The 23,967-nt window shown below is 44.0% G+C and overlaps 1 protein-coding gene across 3 annotated transcripts in view; it reads right to left on the bottom strand.

Annotated features, from left to right (window-relative positions):
• cabin1 (calcineurin binding protein 1) overlaps positions 1-23,967 on the bottom strand; it is an 85,115-nt gene that overhangs the window by 43,900 nt on the left and 17,248 nt on the right. For 2 of the 3 annotated variants that reach the window (XM_020052694.3, XM_010875963.3), the window contains exons 21-30: positions 23,066-23,272; positions 22,682-22,833; positions 19,224-19,485; positions 18,718-18,888; positions 16,170-16,259; positions 14,264-14,415; positions 13,891-14,117; positions 8,711-8,947; positions 8,070-8,530; positions 85-198 (exon numbers count right to left, since the gene is read on the bottom strand). In XM_020052694.3, the coding sequence (XP_019908253.2) occupies positions 85-198; positions 8,070-8,530; positions 8,711-8,947; positions 13,891-14,117; positions 14,264-14,415; positions 16,170-16,259; positions 18,718-18,888; positions 19,224-19,485; positions 22,682-22,833; positions 23,066-23,272 (2,073 nt within the window). The remainder of the gene's footprint in view (positions 1-84; positions 199-8,069; positions 8,531-8,710; positions 8,948-13,890; positions 14,118-14,263; positions 14,416-16,169; positions 16,260-18,717; positions 18,889-19,223; positions 19,486-22,681; positions 22,834-23,065; positions 23,273-23,967) is intronic. The other variant, XM_010875964.3, reaches the window with a different exon arrangement.

The following is a 23,967-nucleotide window of genomic DNA, read 5'->3' as shown; positions in this document are numbered from 1 at the left end:
GCATTTGTGTCACAGGAAAACAAATTCACATAAAGAGAAAACTTTTTTAAATATAAATTGTTTTATAGGGACAGGGTGACTTACATTGAACAGGTTTGTCTTGTTCCTCTCACAGAAAAGTCCTTGTGCTGGCATGTGCTTCAGCTGTTGCCATGGGACACTGCTTCCTAGCAACACATCCCGTGCCCACTGCAGATTCTGTGAAAACATAAAAAAAAAAAAAATGTTTTGGACAATATTGTAATATATCGTTTGTGCTATTTTGCTATATCTGCACCTTTACACAACTTGTTCTCAATAGTCTTTTTAAAATGGGAATATTGTTTGACTGTTGCAAACTTGTTTATCACTGTGACAACTGCGACCTCTGCTGGTTCACCTCCCCCTGCAGTGGGCGGGCCCCAGCGGTCGACGTCACCGGCTTTCTGACACCACCGTCTCATCATACATTTCACCTGTGTCCCGTTTAGTGCACCTGTTCCTCATCATCGCTGTTTCCCCCCGGTATATATGTTCCCTCTGCTCCCCCTGTCTTTGTGTGTGATTGTCTCCGACAGTGTCAAAGAGCTGTGCGACGCTTCGTACCATATATATTGTATATCTCTCCTGGATACCATTAAATATCCTTCTACCACGCCTTCTCCTGCTCCTCCTTGTTCCCACACCCCGAAGCCGTGACAGAATCACACACCAATACTACAACAAGGACATGGAGCCTGAAGGAGCCACAGGCGAGGTCGGTGTTGCGGAGGCAGTTCAAGTACACTCAACAATGCTGGCCAGCCTAGGCGCTGCAATGGACAGCGTACTGAAAGCGGTGCAGCGCTTAGAGCTGAGCCAGCGGAACCCCGCAGCACCGGCCGTCTCTACGCCTCCCCAAGCCACGCCGCCCAACACGGGAGCGATGGCCATTCCGCTACCCAGGGCCTACGACGGGGCGGCGGACCGCTGCCAGGGTTTCCTGCTGCAACTGGACATCGCGCTCCAGGCATTGTATCCTGCGCCGACCGAAGCCCAGAAGATCTCTTCACTCGTCTCCTGCCTGTCCGGGAGAGCCCTGGAGTGGGCCACCGCCGTTTGGAACTTCGAGCAGCCCACCCAGGGCAGCTACGCTGAGTTCACCCGCCGCTTCCGAGTCGTGTTTGACCATCCGCACGAAGGGAGAGAGGCGGGTGAACGACTGTTCCACCTACGGCAGGAGACGAGATCGGCGCAGGAGTTCGCTCTGGAGTTCCGGACCCTGGCAGCGGGATCGGGGTGGAACGAGCGGGCTCTGATCGACCACTACCGGTGTAGCCTACGCGAGGACGTCCGGAGGGAGCTGGCTTGTCGAGACGTGTCCCTCTCCTTTGACCAACTGGCGGACATCTCCATCCGTCTCGACAACCTGCTAGCTGCCCGAGGACGTCCCGGTAGAGGCCCGCCCGTTCCACCCTGCCAACCCGTCACCGCCGTCCCCGTGGAATTGGGGGCGGCTGCACTGCCGGGCAGACGTCGGGGAGGGCAGGTGCGGAATGCCTCCAGGGGGCAACGAGGCCGTAATACTGCACCACGCCGCACCTCCCTCCCTGAGTCAAGAGGCGACAGGCAGGGCACTTCCGCATCACCCCAGGTAGCACATGCACATTCACCACTAACCTCTTCCCTCTCTATGTGCACTGTCCCTGTTAGGTTCCCCGGATTTCCGCTGCTTGCCCGGTGTAAGGCGCTGGTAGACTCAGGCGCAGCCGGGAATTTCATGGATAGGTCTTTTGCCCTACGGTCGCACATACCCCTCCAGGACCTCGACACCCCCCTGCCCGTGAGAGCTTTAGACAGCCGGCCACTAGGGTCCGGTCTGGTCACGAGTTGCACTGTTCCCCTCCTCCTGATTACCGACAGCCGACACAGCGAAACCATTACATTCCACATCATCGACTCTCCCACGTTCCCAGTCGTTTTAGGTTTCCCCTGGTTGTCCCTACACGACCCCTTCATCTCCTGGTCTAGTCGACGTCTGTCGGGGTGGTCGCGGAAGTGCCAGGGTAGGTGTTTGGGTGTTTCCGTTGGCTCGACCTCGGTGGAAAGTCCAGACAGTGCGCCCGCCGTGCCCATTCCCCCCGAATACAGGGACTTGGCTACGGTTTTCTCCAAAGCCAAGGCTGCTGTGTTGCCACCACACCGGCTGGGGGATTGTGCGATAGACCTCGTTGACGGAGCCGCACTCCCGAAGGGTCACGTGTATCCACTGTCCCGCACCGAAACGGAGACTATGAACGCCTACGTTGCGGAAGCGTTGGAACAGGGCTACATCAGGCCCTCCAAGTCACAGGTCTCCTCGAGTTTCTTTTTTGTGAAAAAGAAGGACGGTGGTTTGCGCCCGTGCATCGATTACCGGGCGCTGAACAAGATCACCATTCCGTTCCGCTACCCTCTCCCTTTGATCTCTGCGGAGGTGGAGAGGATGCACGGGGCCCGCTTTTTCACTAAATTAGACCTCAGGAGTGCCTATAACCTGGTGCGTATCCGGGAAGGAGACGAATGGAAAACCGCTTTTAGTACCACGTCTGGCCATTACGAGTATTTAGTGATGCCGTACGGGTTGATGAATGCTCCTTCAGTCTTCCAGTCCTTCGTCAACGACGTATTCCGAGACTTGTTGTGCGAAGGAGTGGTAGTGTATATTGATGACATCTTGATATTCACTGCCACCCGCGCCAAACATGTCTCGTTAGTGCGCAGAGTGCTGGCTCGACTGCTGGAGCATGACCTGTACGTGAAAGCCGAGAAGTGTCTGTTTTTCCAGTCGTCTGTGTCCTTCCTGGGTTATCGCTTTTCCAGCACAGGTGTGGCTATGGAGGAGCCTCACATTGACGCCGTGCGTAATTGGCCGACCCCAACCACGGTTAAGGACGTGCAACGTTTCTTAGGCTTCTCCAATTACTATAGGAGGTTTATCCGGGGCTTTAGCCAGGTAGCGGCTCCGATCACCTCCCTTCTGAAAGGGGGGGCGACCCGGTTGCGGTGGACCGTGGACGCGGAGCGGGCGTTTGTGGAACTGAAACATCGTTTCACCACCGCTCCGGTCCTGGCCCATCCCGACCCGTCGCTCCAGTTCATCGTGGAGGTGGACGCGTCCGATTGTGGGCTCGGTGCCATCCTCTCCCAACGGACGGGGTGTCGTAACACGCTCCGTCCCTGTGCCTTCTTCTCCCAGAAGCTCAGTGCGGCGGAGCGGAACTACGACATTGGTGATCGTGAGCTGCTGGCCGTGGTTCGAGCTCTGTCGGCGTGGAGGCACTGGTTAGAGGGGGCTAAACACCCTTTCCTCGTCTGGACTGACCACCGGAACCTGGAGTACATGCGGGCAGCGAGGAGGCTGACCCCTCGCCAGGCAAGGTGGGCTATGTTCTTCACCCGGTTTGTGTTTACTCTCACCTACAGGCCGGGGAGTAAGAACGTCGGGGCTGACGCGCTGTCCCGCCAGCATGACACGGAGGAGAGGCCAGTGGATGATGCTCCCGTGCTCCCGGAGTCATGCATTGTGGCACCGGTGGTATGGGAACTGGACGCGGACATCGCCGGAGCGCAGCGCGACGAGCCCTCTCCGCCCACATGCCCTGAGGGCCGTACGTATGTGCCGGCGTCTGTCCGCGACCGCCTCATCTACTGGGCGCATACATCTCCCTCCTCCGGTCATCCTGGCATCGGGCCAACAGTGCGCGCCCTGGCCGGTAAGTACTGGTGGCCCACTTTAGCTAAGGACGTCAGGGTATACGTCTCTTCCTGCTCGGTGTGTGCCCAGAGTAAGGCACCCCGGCACCTACCTGTGGGCAAGTTGCACCCCTTGCCCATTCCACAACGGCCATGGTCCCACATTTCTGTTGATTTCTTGACAGATCTCCCCCCTTCCCAGGGCCATACCACCATCCTGGTCGTTGTGGATCGGTTTTCGAAGTCCTGCCGCCTCTTGCCTCTGCCCGGCCTTCCTACTGCCCTACAGACCGCGGAGGCCCTGTTCACACACGTCTTCCGGCACTATGGGGTGCCCGAGGACATCGTGTCTGACCGGGGTCCCCAATTCACGTCTAGGGTGTGGAAGGCATTTATGCAGCACCTGGGGATCTCGGTCAGCCTGACCTCGGGCTACCATCCCCAGTCCAACGGGCAGGTGGAACGGGTCAATCAAGAAGTGGGTAGGTTCCTCCGGTCCTACTGCCAGGACCGGCCGGGGGAGTGGGCAGAGTTTCTGCCGTGGGCAGAATACGCACTGAATTCTCTGCACCACTCCTCCACGGGCGTGACGCCTTTCCAGTGTGTCCTGGGCTACCAGCCGGTCCTGGCGCCGTGGACGCCGAGCCAGACCGGTACCCCTGCGGTGGACGACTGGTTCCGGCGGGCAGCGGGCACATGGGAGGCAGTACAATCCCGCCTCCGGCTCGCTGTCCGCCGTCAAAAGACCAATGCAGACCGCCACCGCGGGGAGGCCCCGGTGTATCGGCCGGGCGACCGGGTCTGGCTCTCGTCCAGGGACCTGCCCCTCCGCCTGCCCTGCCGGAAGCTGGCCCCGCGGTTTGTGGGGCCTTTTAAAGTCCTGAGGAGAGTCAACGAGGTAACATATCGGTTACGCCTTCCCCCCGACTACCGTATTAACCCCTCGTTTCATGTGTCTCTCCTCAGGCCGGTGGTGGATGGTCCCCTCCAGGGGTGTGAGGTGCGGGAGGTGCCCCCTCCCCCTCTGGACATCGAGGGGGCCCCGGCGTACTCTGTCCGCTCCATCATTGACTCGAGGCGCCGGACGGGGGGCCTCCAGTACCTCGTGGAGTGGGAGGGGTACGGCCCGGAGGAGCGGAGCTGGGTTCCGGTGAAGGACGTCCTGGCTCCCGTCCTTGTCCGCGACTTCCATCGGCGTCGGCCGGACCGCCCTGCTCCGCGCCCCCCGGGTCGGCCCCGAGGCCGGCGTCGTCGCGCGGCTAGGGCCGCGCGTCAGGGGGGGGGTACTGTGACAACTGCGACCTCTGCTGGTTCACCTCCCCCTGCAGTGGGCGGGCCCCAGCGGTCGACGTCACCGGCTTTCTGACACCACCGTCTCATCATACATTTCACCTGTGTCCCGTTTAGTGCACCTGTTCCTCATCATCGCTGTTTCCCCCCGGTATATATGTTCCCTCTGCTCCCCCTGTCTTTGTGTGTGATTGTCTCCGACAGTGTCAAAGAGCTGTGCGACGCTTCGTACCATATATATTGTATATCTCTCCTGGATACCATTAAATATCCTTCTACCACGCCTTCTCCTGCTCCTCCTTGTTCCCACACCCCGAAGCCGTGACAATCACGCCTATCTCTTGACGATGTTCATCATGCATATAGTGAGCAATGATTGAAATATTAAAAAGCTGTAAGAAATGAAGAAAAAACATTATTTAATCCCAATACATATAGAATTGTGATAAACACAATACATGGAGATGGTTGACAAATTAAAGCAGAAACCAACAGTGTCTCAGTAAGGTTTTGGGCCATAAACCAACATTGGCTTCAATGGGCCTTGGCATAGATTCTATGAGTCCCTGGAACTTTACTTTCTTCCAAAAGATACCCCCCTCATTCGCTGTTTTAATTATTGTGGTGGAGTGTAATAACACTTATGGAATGCTGCATAAAATGCAAACAAAAACAGAATGCAATGATGTACAAATCTTTTATCCCTATATTTCATTGAAAATAGTAGAAAGACAACATATCAAATGTTGAAACAGAGAAAAGTTATATAGTAAGCAGTTGGGAACTGAGGACACCAATTGCTGTAGTTTTGAAAGGGTAATGTATTCCCATTCTTGCTTGATATAGGAATACAGCGCCTCAACAACAGGTCTGGACTACAGGGTGGCTAGTTTAGCACCAGACTCTTTTACTATGGAGCCATGCTGTGGTAATACATGCAGAATGTGGTTTGGCAAAAAGCAAGACCATCACTGAAAAACACGTTGCCAGGATAGCAGCATATGTTGCTCCAAAACCTGTATATATTGTTCAGCATTAATGGTGCCTTCACAGATGGGCAAGTCACCCATGCCACGTGCACTAACGCATCCCCATACCATTACGGATACTGGATGCACCCCCATACCATGCCAGATGCTGGGACCATCTATGAAGCCAGATGGTCCTCTTCTCTTTAGCCTGGAGGACACGGTGTCCATGATTCAAAAGATTATTTTACATTTGTATTCATCAGACCATAGAACATTTTTCCACATCATCTCAGTCCATCTTAAATTAGCGCAGGTCCAGAGAAGGCAGCAACGTTTCTGGATCATGTTTACATCTTGGTTTCTTCTTTGCATGGTACAGTTTTAACTTGCATTTGTGGATGCAGAAAAGTACTGTGTTCACAGACAATGGTTTTTGGAAGTGCTCCAGAGCCCATGCAGGGATGCCCACTACAGAATCATCTGTTTTTAATGCAGTGCCGTATGAGAGCCCAAAGATAATGGCCATTCCAATATTGATTTTCAGCCTTGTCCCTTGCGTACAGTGATTTATCCAGATTCTCTGAATCATTTAATGATATTATGTACCGTAGATAATGAGATCCCCAAACTCTTTGCAATTTTACATTGAGACATTTTTAACAGGTTGCACTATTTGCCTGCACAGTCTTTCACAGAGTGGAGAACCCCACACCATCTTTACTTCTGAAATACTCTTTTTATACCGCATCATGTTACTAAACGGTTGCCAGTTAACCTAATAAGTTGAGATGTTCCACCAGGTTGATTTTTTAGTAGTACACAACTTTTCCAGTCTCTTGTTGCTCCTGTCCCAGCATTTTGAAATGTGTTGCTGGCATCAAATTCAATGGGGAAATATTTTTCAAGAAACAATAGCATTTTTCTCTTTATACATTGTATATATTGTCTTTGTACTATTTTCTATTGAATACAGGGTTTAAATGATTTGCACATCATTGCATTCTGTTTTTCTTCACATTTACACAGTGTCTCAACTTTTTTGGAAACAGGGTTGTAGATCGTTTCCACTTACCATCTTGATCCAAAAATCAATATTGTATCATTATGTTTCAGACAATGCCCAGCTCAATAGAAAATGGGGAGTGCCCATTGAGGAGCCAGAGCAAATTAACCACAAAAGATTAAACAGAAAATGGGGAAATGTTACAGCATAAGAATGATTCAATCATCCATTTCATCTTCATTATAAACTACCTCTACTGATACCATGGCTCCTGTTAAATCCTTCTGTTTTTGACAATGTTTTTTTCAACGTCATGTAGCATACTTAAAAGTCAGCCATAACTTGTTAGCTGTATCAGCCCAAAAACTCCCATACTTCTCCTTTCATAACATGGCCTCGGCCTTCCTACTGTAAGTGATTTCAGCACAATGTTCTCATGTTCTTCTGCAGCTGTGAATAGTAATATGTAGTTTTGGTACCTATTTTTTAAGTATTGTGAGAACATGGTAAAGTGAAGTCCCCTGGGGATCCCCAGCCCACCTGTTACACTACAGAACATTCAGTTTTAATGGTTTCTAGGAGCACAAGTTTTGCAGTGGCATTAGTAAAGAGGAGCAGTTCACTTCATCTAAACTTCAAGTTTGTTCAAAACAGGGCTGGCACAAGTACTATTGGCAGATATTAATTACAGTAAATGGCTACTTTATTTACATTTCACATTTTTGTCATTTAGCAGAGGTTGTCATTCAGAGCAACTAACAGTTAGTTCACTACACGCCTATCAATTACAAGAACGCTGCCCTGAGACACGGCGTCCATTAGGAGGGTCTGACAAGCAAAACGCTGTGCCAAAACTGGTGGAGATTACTGTGCTGTTGCCACCCAGTATGGTAAAAATAAAAGAAAAAGTAACAGAAGCAAAATGGCAAATTGGTAAGAGAAAGTCCAAATACAAACCAAATATACCGCACACACAAAATTGTGTGAATTAGATGGATGGGTTTAATGGCAGGAAATGTCACTGGTTATAGGGGTAATAAATCTGTCAAAACAATTTGTGAATTAATGTTTGCCACACATGATATAGAGGGAGGTTGGATTGACTAACTAACCTGGTGTGTTTTGCTGTTGGTGTAGAAAAAAGCCAAGCGGTAGAGGCTCTTATAGTGCTGGGGGAATCGTCCTAGGCAGAGGAAGAGAGCACGGACACACATCTCCACTAGCATGCGACGCTGCTCAGTCCGGTCATTAGGGAGGGCCTTGGGCACCTCCACCACCTCTGATGGGGGCTCTGGCCACCTTGATTGACGGCACTTTCCATCACTGGCGGGAGTCTGGGGGGTGGCCTGATGAATTGGAGTCTGGGGGGTGGCCTGATTTGCCTGGTGAAAGGACGATGCCTTTGGTGGGGTGGATGGAACAGGCAGTGGATGAGGGCAAGAATCTATGATGGTCTTTGGGGAACCAGCCTCCGGTACTGTAACTGACATGGCGTCCACTACTTCCTGGATTAATTCTTTATCCTCCATCGAGATTGAGGTCCCACCTCCGTTGCTTTTTTCACCATGAGAGTCTTGAAGAATTCAGGGTTTAAATAAAAAAAAAGAATCATTAATATGATCCATTCAGAATTTTCTGTCCTCTTTAACACAAGAAACACTGACTTTAATTCCTCAAAAATATGCTGATGTATTTATATAGAATACATTTCCATTAATGCACTTCAGGCTAGGATAAAAGGAACAAAACATACAAGTGTCTTCCACTGGTGGCTGCTCCTTGACAGGGGTGGTGTTCTCAGATGAAGAAGTGCTGCCCTTTCCAGATGGAGACTGTAACTTAACATGGCTACTGTCCTGGGAGCTAGCGGGGTCTGTGAAAGCAGACTGTAACTTAACATGGCCACTGTCCTGGGAGCTGGTGGGGTCTGTGAAGGCATCCTGGGTGGAGTTGGAGTCAGACAGCATCACCACACTGTCCTGACTGCGCTCTGCCAGGAAAAAAAACACAAATACAGATCATGTGGCCAACTGCGAAACTGGCATGGGTGCCAGTCAAACATATAAAATGGAGGGGCCACCACTCCCACTTCCTCTTCTGTGTTATCAAGGGATAATTGAAAACATTTTAAAGATTTTGAAATATTTACTCCAAATGTGCTAGTGACGTTTTACATTGGGATATTGTACAATTTCAGCCACAAGGCTTGTTTTAGATAAGTTCATTTGTCTACATCATAGAAATCAGTATGCTGGTTAATGTAAAGATTTTTCAAAGATCTTTGATACTGTCGACCGAAGGCATTGATACCATTGACTGGCGCTCACATTCCCCAGTTCCATTTGAGAACCTCTGGGATGTCATGTATTGGTGCATCCGACACCGCCAATTAGCACATCAGAATGTCCAGAAACTCACTAATGCCCTGATCCAGGTCTGGGAGATCCCCCAGATCACCATCCTCCATCTCATCAGGAACATGCCCAGACGTTGTCGGGAGTGCATAGAGGCACGTGGGGGCCATACACACTACTGAGTCACATTGAGTTGCCACAATGAAATTCACGCAGGTTGGAATAGCCTTTGATTTCAATTGTTTACTTAAATTTTCAGTGTGAGTTTGAACCCAGACCTCAATCGTTGGGTGATTTTGGTTTCCATTGACCGTTGTTACGTCATGTTGTCCTTAACGAATTACCCAATGTACAGTAAAGATTTTGATCTTTAATATATTTTGTTAATCGAGACCCAATGTGATTTAGGTGCTCCCTTAATTTTATTTGAGCAGGGTACTTGTTAACCTTTTATTAAGCCCATCAGATTTGCCATTCCTGAGTTATGGATGTCCATGTGCCACTATTTCCTGACGGTCAATTTAGAAGTTACAAGAAAAATATAGGAAAATCTGGTTTTTCATTTATTTCTGGGCTTTTTAATGTTCATGTACAAGTACATTTTATTAATGCGTGTATTACCATTTTAATCGAATGTTTAATATAATTTGTCACCAACTAATATAGCAGCAACATAGCTTAGTCTACTGCCACAATATATTAGATCTCGAGCAAAGACAACTTGCATTTTCCAATACATTTGGTGAAGTTTAGGTTTCACATTACTGTGAAATAAAACCTAAATTGTTATAAACATTATATTTATTTAAAAATAGCACTTATTTCAGGTGGGCTTAACAGGAAATTAGCATAAAAGACACCTACTCTAAACACAGTACATGAAAAACTAATAATATCAATATACACAAACCATTGTTTTAATAAAAAGATAATAATAATGTAGTGATGAACATTAAAATGTAATAAAAATTCATGTTTTTGAGTATAATTTAGAAATTAGGTTATTGCGTAAATATAACAACTTGTGTTCTGCTTCATACAGTGTAGTTACGATTTATTATCATCATTTTGACGGTTTGGAGAAAATAAATCATCACAGCCCCGATCAAAAAGTGGTAACCATTCAGTGGAATTCTGTTCCGCATGTGCAATGCTGGAGCAAGAACGCATACGAGTGAATCAAAGAACAAATGGGCCTTGAATGTCAACACTGTCAGTGGCATCAAAGCGCATCAAGTTAGAAACAAGATATTTTTCCGTTGTATATGCGCGACTCTGCTTAAATGAGAAGACACTAAATTGACGTTCTGTTTATTTGTAACTTAATATTAAGGTAAAACATGATACTTAGGGTGGATAGTTTAACTGACAATGCCAGTATTGAAAGTAGATATTTAGTGCAGTGCGTTGGTTATCACGTGTTCAAGAGAGTTTAGTGGATCTTTGTAGAAAAGGTAATTCCACATGCAACGCAATCTTCCTTCCTCCAAGTAAACATTATTTAAAATATAGGCTAGTGTTTTGGGATGAATATTGAAATTAAATGCCGCCTTAATTAACTGCTTTAATTTTGAAACTAGCTTGCAGGAAAACCATTAGAAACGCTGATTTAAATGTTATTTTTTTGGCTACGTTATAACTAGAAAATAAACAAAATGTCGTTCTTGGATTTATAGCGTTTCCGAAGTAAAGGTTATAGTTCAACAAACTTGTTTCAGTCAAGTTGGCTTGCTAATATTATCAGAATAAAGACAGAAAGCTACCTAACAAATGTTACGTCTGAGAGATAATTGTATAGAAGCTAGTTATTGGTCGGTAAACAAAGACCAGCATGTGTAGTACAGTAGAATAATACTATCCACATCTTGCAAATATGTAGTACCTGTAAAGTTTAATTTGATTGTGATTGAAAGCACTACACTCGGAAACTAGTGATAATTTTGAGATTTTGCTAAATGTTCTCTCATATAATAGCTTTTGTAATTTCAATTACTTTTCAAGCAATTTTTTTTAAAAAAAATTGATTTTCCAGGCACTCCACTACTGACATTTCTGAGACCCAAATACCAAAGCATTTTAAGCACGAACCTTGACAGTCTGTAAACTTAGATTTTGGTGGCCTTAATAGGCTTACCCAACGATATATTAATCATGTTAGAAGGCTACAATATAGCTCATTCCCTGCATTACCTTTTCCTTTTTTCAAGGGAGCAAATCGTTGGAGGGGACTAAAGGCCAATTCTAGTTTAAACAGTTATGTTCAGTACCATCCCAGGGTGCCAGCCACATTGGAGACCTAGTTAAGTTAATAATTATGGGGCTGGCTGTTGAAAATATTGGGAGATTGTTTTAAAAACATTAAAGAAATGTTGCATTCTTGTTTTGTTGAAAATTGTGACAATACAACAGTAGATCACACATTATGCTTTGACTGAGAGCAGCATTGACTATACTCCCAATGATGCCTGTCAAGGTCTTGTTAACCAATGGCAAACTTGCCGGGGCTTCGAGTCGATTTCTGACATCCATCTCAGAGGATGCGTGCTAATAAGGAGCAATACACTTTCTGACTGATATGGCAATACATCATATAAACAATTGCAATTAAAAACATTATCATATAACTCTCCAGCAGAATCACATCAGCAGGTTAGCCGTTTCCCATCATGAATCTGGTTTTGGAGGTAGATCGGCCCCTAGGGCATGGAATTATGCATTTATTAACTTTAATGTAACCATAACAGAAGTTTCTAAGGGCTAAGGTTATGATTACTGTTAAAATTAAGAGTAAGGGTTAAGATTTAGATTAGAAGCAAGTACTAATCATGGCCAAATATCATGAATGGCAATAAACACTGAGGCAAGCAATTAGATTTCCACCTGCCTCCAGAGCAAGACTCATGAGAAAAAATACAAACTTGCATAAAACAGGTTAAGATCGCTGCTGCATACGTAAGCCAACACCAAACACCAAATCCAAGCCAAATTGTAGCACATGGCCTAGTCACATGGTAGACCGTTTAGTGGATCATCTGAGAAGCGACTGAATTTGTCCAGTATCAGCATTCATTCCCTGGGATCCACATGCATATACATGACAAAGCAGGTGGCAGAAGCAAGCAGGCAGAGAGGCAGGCAGGTGGATATGTGGGTAGGTAGGTAGGAAAGAATCTGGAAAGGGTGACAGAAACACTGGCAACATGGGCAATATGGCGGCAGTATTTAGACACAGAAGCTAAAGGGGAAGGACACAAAATGCCAAGGGCTGTTTTTGCAGTATACTGAGGAAAGTCACTGTATAAGAGCATCAGTTAAATGACGAAAAAGAAAAAATGTGAATATAACTATTTGCACGACAGTGTGTAATAGATTTTCAACTTACATTCAATATTTAAAGTGGTATTAATTCAATGTTTTCACTTAGTTTTTACTCCTTGACATCTTTGCAACATAGCAAACAAACATATTAAACAAAGCAGTAGTGAAAATCCTTTCAAATGATGCTGTGAGCAAAAATGAACAGTTCACAGGATTACACAATAATCATCAGTTGTAAGTGGAAAACCCACAGATGTACTATATTTTTATGTGATCTCTAAGAGTCATCCTTGTATGTTTTGGCTGTTACGTTTATGTATACAAGGTCTGAAACTACCAACTATCTTCATGATCAATGAATCTGTTACTACTTTTTAATTATTAGTAGTAATGTATTCCTCTGTGTGTTTTCTTTAAGTGCAAGTGTTTTATGCAAGTGTGATACTTGTGAGATTTGGTGATAAGATTTTGCCACAGAACATGGGAAGACTACATTTACTTGGGAATTGGTTTGCAAGCTACATTACACAACATGACATTACATCAGCTGGCATGATCAATGCAAGTGCGACAAGAGTGGATGAGAGCTTTGTTTCCACCACACGTGATTGGTCAATTGTGCAGGGTAGTATGAAACCCAAAATAGCTGTTTGGGGTTGACATCTGCACACCTGCATAAGCAAATGTTTTGTTGTCTAAGTCTGAGCACACATTTCTGGGTTAATTTGTACTGTAGTGCCCCGGCCTTTAAACTGCCTCCCAATACAAGTGACCCATCTGTGCATGACAATACTAAATTGAGTTGTTTAAAGTAAACATCTACGCAGAGACACAAGCAAAGTTGCAATAGAAAATGAATGTAATCAAAAGGAGAAGCAAAGGAAATGTGAAATAGAAAATAAGTATAAATATTGCCTACATAGTTTACACACCGAAAAACACACACCAACACCCTGCCAAACAGTGCGCGCACACTCGCACACTCGCACACTCGCACACTCGCACACTCGCACACTCGCACACTCGCACACTCACTTGTTCCAAAATGCTGTTTCTTTTACAAAGCAGTAAAACAATATCCAAATATACTGAGATGCCATATTGCCCATTTTACCATGATATCCCAATCACCCAGTGCATGAGTGGTCAGAGCCTTTATCAATCATAGTGGTCAGCCTCCTAATCACCACTCCTCCCCAGCCCAGTGAAGGAAGGCCCAACCCTAGAGGCCCAGAGACAGAGTCTAGGACTGGGACTGTACCATCGGCCTGCTGCTCCTCCTCTTTCTGCTGCTGCCACGTCTGCTGCTGCTGCCGCCGGAGGGTTTTACGTTTGGCGTAATCGTGGTCAACCGGAGTGGCCGTGTAAGGTGGGGATGTCAGACCTGCAGCGTTGGATGGGAGGGAGGTCTCGTGAACGGCAGCCGCATCACACACAGACGACACGGAGCAGTGGGAGTCCTCGTCCATCAACGAGAGGGGCTTCTCCCTAAGGTGAAAGAGAGAGGCTCAAAACAAAAGTCTGTGCCAGACTGGGGACATTTTTATGTACTTCATTCAATTTTCTTTGTTATTTTTATCAAGTCACAGTATGACTTTCATAAAGAGATTAGACTGGAGTGTGAATCCCCTCACTTCTCGTGGGACCTGGGCATGGTCTTCTCTTCACCCCGGGCAAAGGGTCCAGTGGCGGCCTCAACCAGGACGTTGAAGAAGACCTCGTGGTCCAGATCAGGCTCTTCAGCCTCCAGCAGCTTCAGGATGGTGGCGCTTAGACGGAAATACAGCTACGGGGAGAGAGATTTTGGACTCACACAGGGCTACATTAAAGTGAAGTATAGGCCCTCTGCTACGACAGTTTGCAGTCTAGTTAAGACATCGGTCACGAAAGGTAACTATATCTTAATTTACCTGTATCCCGCCCCACATGTATGGCAAACAATATTTGGCATGGGTAAGAGGTTTATAATGGCAATAAGGCATCTCTGGGGTTTGTTTGACATGGCCTAATACATCATGACTAGGTGCTGAATCCAGGCACTGTTCCATTGTGCCCATGAACAGCCCTTAGACTTGGAATATCGCCGATTTACCAGACCCGATTCTACTCAACTCTATTCTAGTTAGAAAATCTAAAATAATTAGGTTCGATTTCGAACTGCGAAATTTAAAAGGAGTCAGATTGTGGCCAGCTGTTATCTCCTCCACCATATCCATGCAACTGATCGTGTACGGTCCAAGTAAAGGAGTTGGCATTAAACTATATACATGTAGGCCTATTACTTATTTCACTTTAAAATATAATGTACATTTGTCCCAAAATGGTTAACAGTGTTTCCCTGCGAGACACAGAGATGCTGCTTTCTCCCCTGTATTCAAAAAACACTTCTGTTTTGGACAAGTACTTGTGGCTATAGGACAAGAAAAAAGACCTGACCCACTTGCCCATAAAAAGTCAAGCCCTGCTGCAAAGTGCACAACTGATTAGAATGAGAAAATGTGAATACATGCTGACAACTTTATAAAACAAGACATGTCATTGATGGCTTTTTTCGTTGTTAGACCAAGACCCTGTATACAAACTCTTTCTGAGGCTGCATCATAAAGTATTTTGCATTTGTGAGTGAATGTTAGTACAATTTCAGAAACATGCTGTTTGCTGCCAGAGTATGCAGGTTAACAGCTCATTGTTTGTCTGATGTGAAATGGAAGAGTCTTTGGAAAATGTCCTTGCAAACGGTTTTGTGATTACATTTTCTTGTTCTGCGGTCTCCATCCTAAATTCATTTGGGTTGACTTGATAGTTTAGAATTTCTCCTGTTCTCCTGTAGTTTAGAATTTGTGATCCTGAAAATATTTACAAAATGATTTGTTTTATAGGAACTTCTCCATAAACTGGGTATACTTCATCTAGCATAGGTTATCCCCATATTTGCAGTCCACCCTTTTGCCTTCTTGATCAGCAATGCTTTTATTTTTCTCTCTCCGATTTCCTACTATTTATACATCTGTGTTGCAAGCCCATATCTGACATAGAACGCAGGCCACAGTGGGATTGTGAGCATGGAGTAATATTAACATTGTTCACATTCAGCTTCACACCATGGAATAATACACTTCCAAGGTAACTTCGTCTTTTCTCAGTAACTGCCTATAAGTGTCATTGTCCTTCATTCCTCCTTTGATACTTTCAATAAACGGAAGTAATGCCTTTCCCTCATCTTGGCAATGCGTTTTCCTGCTACTCTAAATATATTCCCATGGAGTTGAGAACAAAAGCATCACAAACATGGCTCACATTTTAAGCATTTTAGATCATGTAGCTATCTGCTGAAATAATGTTTATATTCTGACAATATCCATGTACATTTTTGGGATAATTAACAGACGTTCCATGAAAGCGATACATAGTGATAAACAGATGTAATTTGCAATTACCTACTGTATTTTTTGAACTGGTTGCTTTATGTGCAAAACAAAAACTAAATTATATCCCAGTGAGAACTGGAGCTAGTAACTGTCAGGTGTAAAGCATGTTTACCTCCAGGGCCTCCATAGCTAAGTCAGGGGGATTGTGGTAGTGTATTTTTCGGGGGTATCTGGCAGCCTCCTCATGCAGATAATGCGCTGCCTGTGTGGAAAGACAAGAGAGGAGAGAACATCAGTTACCATTTATAATAATCAGATGGGTGTTAAAAAAGCAATGGAACACTGGTTGTCATGGTCCATGTCTTTCTATGGTCTTTTCATGGTAAATCATTTCCTTACTTCTTCCTAGACACTTTCACTTGCGTGTCCTTTGCAGAATTGCTCAAGGTCCATCAAGTTGGATGGGAATCTTTGGGGAACAGCAATTTTCAACTCCACATTTTCTAACTTGGACTGAGGTCTGGGTTTTGACTGGGACACTCCAAAACATTGAACTTTTTGAAGATGATGGTCCCCAGAATTTGGAATGACTCAGGCAACTAACAGCTGAGACCTTATCTTAAGGATGTGCAATTGTTACAAACAAAAAAACATAAATTTCTAAACTAGCTAGCTAAATATGCTGACCAAAGCAAAATATTTAGTTTGTTTCATTAGGCTTTGTTAAGCTTTGTTTTGCAGACTGTTTTTAGAAATCTAACTTAGTAGTAGTACCTAGCTGTGTTGAAAATTTGGATGGTGCACTGGTTTGCAGAATGCTTTTTGTTTAAAAGGAATTAGCTACGACTGACTGTTTTGTGACATAGTCGACCTTAATAGTTGCTGTATCAAGAATTGTTAATGAGAGAATAAACATGATATACACATTACATACACACATATTTAGTGGATTTAAAAGGTACTAAACCTAATGCCACAAGGCTAGGTTACATCACTTGAGACTCATAAATAGACAGTGATAAACCCTGTCCACCTCTCAGAATTATTGTCTACAGGCATGTATATAAATGATGTGCATGCCATCAAGATTGGAGGCATATTAACACATTTCCAATTTTTATTTTACAGGAAAAACAACACAAATCTTATGTCAAGTGGATCTTAGTGACTAGTCCACACAAGTGGTTGTTGTATGTCAGGACTTCAAAGTCAGAGCACTAAAAGCGTGGTGTGTGAAAAGGCAGCCTTAGTGTTTTAGAGTTTGTAGGTCATTCTGCATTTTTTTTAACTATTGTTTTGATCCTAAATAACTGAATAATCTTGATACCAAATGAAAGGGGAATTTAAAAGGGAATAAAAACTGCAATCAAGAAATGTGTGTAACTAATTATGTAAACCTAAGTTCTTATTGATACAGCACCTTTTCCGTAATTTTGGCACCAAAGGTAAACACCCAAAATGTCTGTGGAAATGCCATTGCTGTTTGTCAGCTTAATCTTAAACTGAAAGTATAATTTGAATCCAACCAAGAAAGAAAAAAAAGAAATAATAATTCCATAACAAAATGGAATTCTACAATAATGGTCAGCGATGCATTTTTGTGTGGGTTTGGGGGTATGCTCTGGATCATTCTCCTACTGGAAAATTTGACGACAAACCCCATTTTTAGGCAGACGAGTTTTGGCCTAAAATCTCCTGGTACTTGGAGTCCATGTTGCTATGTATCCGAATGGCATTCACAGGGCCTTTGGAAATAAAACAGGATCTAATCTTTTGGAGACTTGGTTACCCTGACTTTTGCAATTCCCCAGCTGTTCCTTGGAGAACTTGAAGCATCACTCACTTTGCGTGGGGGCAAGATTAACCTACCTCTTTCAGGTAGGTTAATCACAGCATAGGTTGTACAAGTATTGACGTAATAGACTGTGGTGTATAGCAAGCTTTTTCCAGAGATTTCTAAAGTTGCCTATAATAGTGGCACAAATGTTTTCGAATGAAATGATTATGAATTATTTTTAGATTTTCTTTTCACTCAAGGTTTGAGTCATTTTGAATGAAAGACCAAGCTGATAAACAAAAAATTCACAGCCTTTTCCTTTATATTCACCTAGGGTGCCAATAATTAAGTTCCACTGCAGATATGCGTTCAGAAACTGCTTCCTACAGAGACATGGTACTTGGGCTGATATAGAAGAACTGTTGCAAAGGAACTGGAAAGAATAATCTTTGTCATTTGCTATGGATACGAAACACTACTGACATTGAGAAGTGCAGGTCATAAATATTTGGATAATGGCAGAAGTTGTCACTTTTAATTTGAGTGTATTTTCATCCTATTGGATGAACTATTTGGAAATAAAAATAATGTTTTGTGCATAGTCCATTTGGACAATTTAATTCACAGCTGTCTCTTACTAGACTGCGTTTGCTTGCATCAGTTGTGCATCCACAAGAGTGCTGTTAATGACTAGTCCTTTTTTTAAACGGGAGGCTGGTTTAGGCTAGAACCTATGAAAGGAGGGACAGAGCCGAGCAAAAACTGATGACATCTTACTGGACAATATTGGCACGTTCTGGCATCTTTCTGTTAAAAAGAGCTAATCTGGAGAAAATCTTTGCAATAACTTGTACTTGATTTCTTTTAACCCAATTATGCATGAAAACAATTTTTTTTGGTTTTCAGCATTTACACTGCAAATGTAAAGACAGGTTTCGTGCACCTGTTTGAAGAGCTGGATGTATTCCCGGGGCGGCTTCTTCTGTTTCTCAGCGATCTTTCCCATCATGTAGTGGATGAGCCACTCTTCCTCATCACTATCCCCCTCACACCGTGACGCACCCTGGAAACACTGGGAAGATGTCTCCAGCATGGAGTCTCTCCTCTCCTCCATCTAAATAAATACACAAAAAACACACGTTTGTTTTTCCATCCTTGTGGGGACCTGAAACCTAACCACTCATGCATCAAAATCCCCAAGACCCCTTACCATAATCTCAATAACCTAAACTTTATGCTTAAACTTAACAAAGCTCTAACACTTAAACCAAACCGGTAAAAGCTAAACCTAAAAGTAATTCTACACTATTCTAACATTCTATGCCTGATTTGAAGTTTCTCCCCAAACTTAACATGTCACACACACAGACAACAGGAGTAATATTAATTTCATTTTATAGGAGAACACAGCATATGACAGTATTCTATACACTGGTCTGTCAACTGTACCTGTTTGACAACCTCAGGGGGCAGCTCACTCCTCCACTGTTTAAGTTGGCGTGAGGCAAAGGAGTGCAAGGCATAAGACATGGTGCCATATTCAATCCAAAGAGCCAGGTTGGAGCTGTCAATCTCCAGGGCCCTCTTAAAACAGTTGAGCACAGCCAGGGAGTGTTTCCAGATTGGGCCATCACTCTTCAACTCATTGGAATTGAGCTTGTCCTGTATGCGGCTAGCCCTTGCCAGTGCCATGCCAGCCCAGGAGTCAAACCTGCAACCATTAAAAAGATGCCAGAGGATTATCATTGCATAACTTAAAATTCATAAATTCCTAGAGTTGCTTAAAAGGGGACTTTCACCCTGGTCTATCATGTCTCAGAGCTTTCTTGGTCAGTGACATTTATTCCACACATGCTTAAAAGGAGTGCAGGAATACTAAGGAAGAAGGACCCTGTCTGCCGCATCAGTGTTGCACAATTGCCCCAAACAGAAAGCTGTCAGGTTCCAGTACTTTCCAGAGGCAACAAGCAGGGCCAGCCAAGCACAGCTGCCCACCATTAGGACCTCTCAAGGGAAGGTATAAAGAAGCTCCGGGAGAGCAGGCTGGGGAGGGAGGTGACATAGAAAAAGAAGCCAAAGGACATGCTGTGGAATAAATTAAAGGAACTGGAGAGAAAGAGAGGCCGCTTCTGAAGACAGAAAGAGCGCAACAACAAGCTATGTTGACCTCCCTTTTGATTGGCTTCAACAGGTGCAAGGAAAGAAGGAAAAATATGTCAAAACATGAACTGCCTGAACCAATCCTCCTACACCACCGCCAGGAGGACAACCCAAAGCGGTTTGTTTTCAGTTTTTATTGATCCTTTTACCCTCTCCCTGTAAAACCCTGTTATAGTAGCTAACTGACTTTATTAACTATGTAACGCAACACAACAGCTTCTCATTTAGATAAGGAAATATAATTTTTGGAAGTGATCTCACATGGTGATATTGTATACTATGTTTGAACCAGTGTATACTGAGCAGGATTTGAGACAGGAAACTGAATGTTTAAGATCAGCTGCATCAGCAGCTTTGTACTGCCGATGTCCTGGTGGTGTCTACATCAACCGAGGAATAATGTACAGTGGATATAAAAAGTCTACACACCCCTGTTAAAATGCCAGGTTCTTGTGATGTAAAGGAATGAGACAAAGATAAATACTGTCAGAACTTTTTCTACTTTTAATGTGACCTATAATATGAACAATTCAATTGAAAACAAACTGAAATCTTTGAGGGGGACAAGTGAAAAATAAAACCTTCATAATAACCTGGTTGCATAAGTGTGCACACCCTCTCATAACTGGGTATGTGGCTGTGTTCAGAATTAACCAATCACATTCAAACTCATGTTAAATGAAGTCATTACACACCTGCCACCATTTAAAGTGACTCTGATTAATCACAAATAAAGTTCAGCTTTTCTAGTAGGATTTTCCTGACATTTCCTTAGTTGCATCTCAGAGCAAAAGCCATGGTCTGCGGAGAGCTTCCAACGCATCAGAGGGATCTCATTGTTGAAAGATATCAGTCAGGAGAAGGGTACAAAATAATTTCCAAAGCAGTAGATATACCATGGAACACAATCATCATCAAGTGGAGAAAATATGGCACAACAGAGACATCACCAAGAACTGGATGTCCCTCCAGATTGATGAAAAGACAAGAAGAAAAGTGATCAGGGAGGCTTCCAAGAGGCCTACAGCAACAATAAAGGAACTGCAGGAATTTCTGGCAAGTACTGGCTGTGTGCCACATGTGACAACAATCTCCCATATTCTTAATATGAATGGGCTATGGGGTAGGGTGGCAAGACGGAAGCCTTTTCTTACAAAGAAAAACATCCAAGCCCGGTTGAAGTTTGCAAAAACATACATCAAGTCCCCCAAAAGCACTTGGGAAAATGTGTTACGGTCTGATGAAACCAAGGTTGAACTTTTTGGCCATAATTCCAAAAGGTATGTTTGGCGCAAAAACAACACTGGACATAAGAACACCATACCCACAGTGAAGCATGGTGGTGGCAGCATCATGCTTTGGGGCTGTTTTTCTTCAGCTGGAACCGGGGACTTAGTCAGGGTGGAGGGAATTACAAACAGTTCCAAATACCAGGAAATTTTGGCACAAAACTTTCAGGCGTCCGTTAGAAAGCTGAAGACCTTTCAGCACAACAACGACCCAAAGCACACATCCAAATCCACAAAAGCATGACTTCACCAGAAGACGATTAACGTTGTGGAATGGCCCAGCCAAAGCCCAGACCTGAATCCAATTGAACATTTGAGGGGGGATCTGAAGAGGGCTGTGCACAGTCTGACAGATTTGGAGTGCTTTTGCAAAGAAGAGTGGGCAAATACTGCCACGTCAAGATGTGCCATGCTAATAAACTCCTACCCAAAAAGACTAAGCGCTGTAATAAAATCAAAAGCTGATTCAACAAAGTATTAGTTTAAGGGTGTGCACACTTGTGCAATCAGGTTATAGTAGAAAATTCAATTGAATTGTTCACATTATAGGTCACATTAAAAGTGGAAAAAGTTCTGACATGATTTATCTTTGTCTCATTCTTTTACATCACAAGAACCTGGCATTTTAACAGGGGTGTGTAAACTTTTTATATCCACTGTATTTTCTGCAATGAATGACATTGTGGAAGTCTATGGTGGGTCAATGCTAGCATGACTGATGATTGCATGCGAGTTAGACCACCAGTTTTAGCAGCACCAAGACAGCAAATACTTGGTCTCTTACAGAAATTTGTACCGGCTAGCATCTGTCAGACCTCTCACTTGAGGCTGTCATGCTGCGGCTAACGTCTTTGTTACTAGACCTAACGTTTGGCCAATAAAATTTCTCATTCGGTTCAACTCCACTCCAGGCATTTATCAAGTGCAGAAAGGTTCTTTTCACTTGAGTACAATACATTTTACGTTCCATTTTAGATGACATTAGCCAGGCATCTTTCACAGCTCAGACTTTAGCAAAGTAGCAGGCAAGATCTGACATTCCCGGGGTCAGAGATTGGTTGTTCATAAAAATGAATTACGAAATCATGAAACAAATTATCATTTATCAATGCAAAACTAATTGTCTAAACTAAATGTGACAAATGAAAAAAGAAATTATTTTTAAAAAAACATTCCGCTTGTGATTATACTTTTAAATGATGAAAAAATTTGTGTTGACTGGGCGCCCTGCACCCACTGAAGACGCGGTTCTGACCTTGGAGTATTCTATGAACAGATTACAAAGGAAGACAATACTTCCTCATTCTATTTTGAGTTCCATTTAAAATGTGCTTTTTCTACATTGTGTTGAAATAAATGTTATTACAGAAAGGTATCATTGCTAACATTTGTAATATTACAATAGATAGGTGACCCCTTTAAAATACTATACAATAGCAAAATTTATTGAGAACTGACCTGTTTGGACACACACAAATGTCATGCATATAGAACTTGATGGCCTTTGACTGCTCCTTGTTCTTGAAGTGGTAGTCAGCCAAGAGGTAGTAGATTTCATTGACCACCGGGGGTGCTGGAGCACCACCCTCAGGAAGGCAAGGGACAGGCTCCTGGAAGGAAAGACAACCAATGGTAGAGGTCATCGTCATTGATAATGCAGCCAACATGAAGTCTAACAGTAATCTTACAAATTCCACTGGAGTCGCAGACATAAGTCCTTCATTTGAAAAACAGATATATGAACATACAATCTCTACAGTGTTATGTCATGCCGCTTCGTCATTCACGACTGTCCATGTCAAGTCAATTCACATCTGTGAATCATAAACACCCAGTACTGACCTTCCCAGCCGTGCTCTCAATGTAGGCTGACACCTCATCCATGGTGAGAATTGGTGTGTCACTGTTGGGCACGATGCCAGAGATCCTTTTGAGCAGATTGGCCAGGTCAGCAGACACTGTGCTCGTCTTGTAACTGTCGAACTCTGGCAGAGTCTTGGGCTTGAAATACTGGAACATGAAAAGGGCGTTGCTCCACAGGAGTTCTACCTGCAGTCCATAGAAAGGCAGATATGATTGTTGGTTCTGTATGGTAAAAACAATATAACACACACATTCGGGAACAACCATGTTTTTAAACTCAGCAACCCTGGTAGTCACTTTTCTAATTAAAACCCTGATAATTCCCTAGATAATTAGAAGGGAAAAACAGCATGGGCTGGAACAATTTGATCCAAAGACAGTCAATTGTAATCAGATTTTATGACCACAACATCGTGCTCTCTTTCTTTACTATTACTCACCTCAGTTGGACAGTATTAAAGAGAGTGAGAAAGAAAAGGGAGAATGTGTCATCACATAACAGACCCTTTCACATGTTAATGTAGGTGTTTATATAGATCCCCAGCTGCCATGCTTTCCTTTGGTTATGGCACAATTATAATGATATATTACCTGAATAATGATGAAAATATGTAAGAACACTGGCATTTTGTGGCTTTTGACATCATTTTGGGAAAATGTTATGGCCGGTGGCTTTTTTGTTTATTCATCCCTTTATTTATGCCATTCATGTATTGCAATGTGGCAGTGTTTTGTCGGAGTAAAAAGTTCAGTAAAGAGTCACAAAACTTCAATCTTCAATCATTTGAGCTACAAACAAGGCTACACAGATGTCAAAAAGGGCCAGGCAAAGCTTCCAGAAAGTAGTTGCTTTTATATTAGGGATCCTATAACACTTACAA

Source organism: Esox lucius, chromosome 13 (assembly GCF_011004845.1).
Source record: "Esox lucius isolate fEsoLuc1 chromosome 13, fEsoLuc1.pri, whole genome shotgun sequence".
Classification (NCBI taxonomy): Eukaryota; Metazoa; Chordata; class Actinopteri; order Esociformes; family Esocidae; genus Esox; species Esox lucius.
This window is presented reverse-complemented; position numbering and strand designations above follow the sequence as displayed.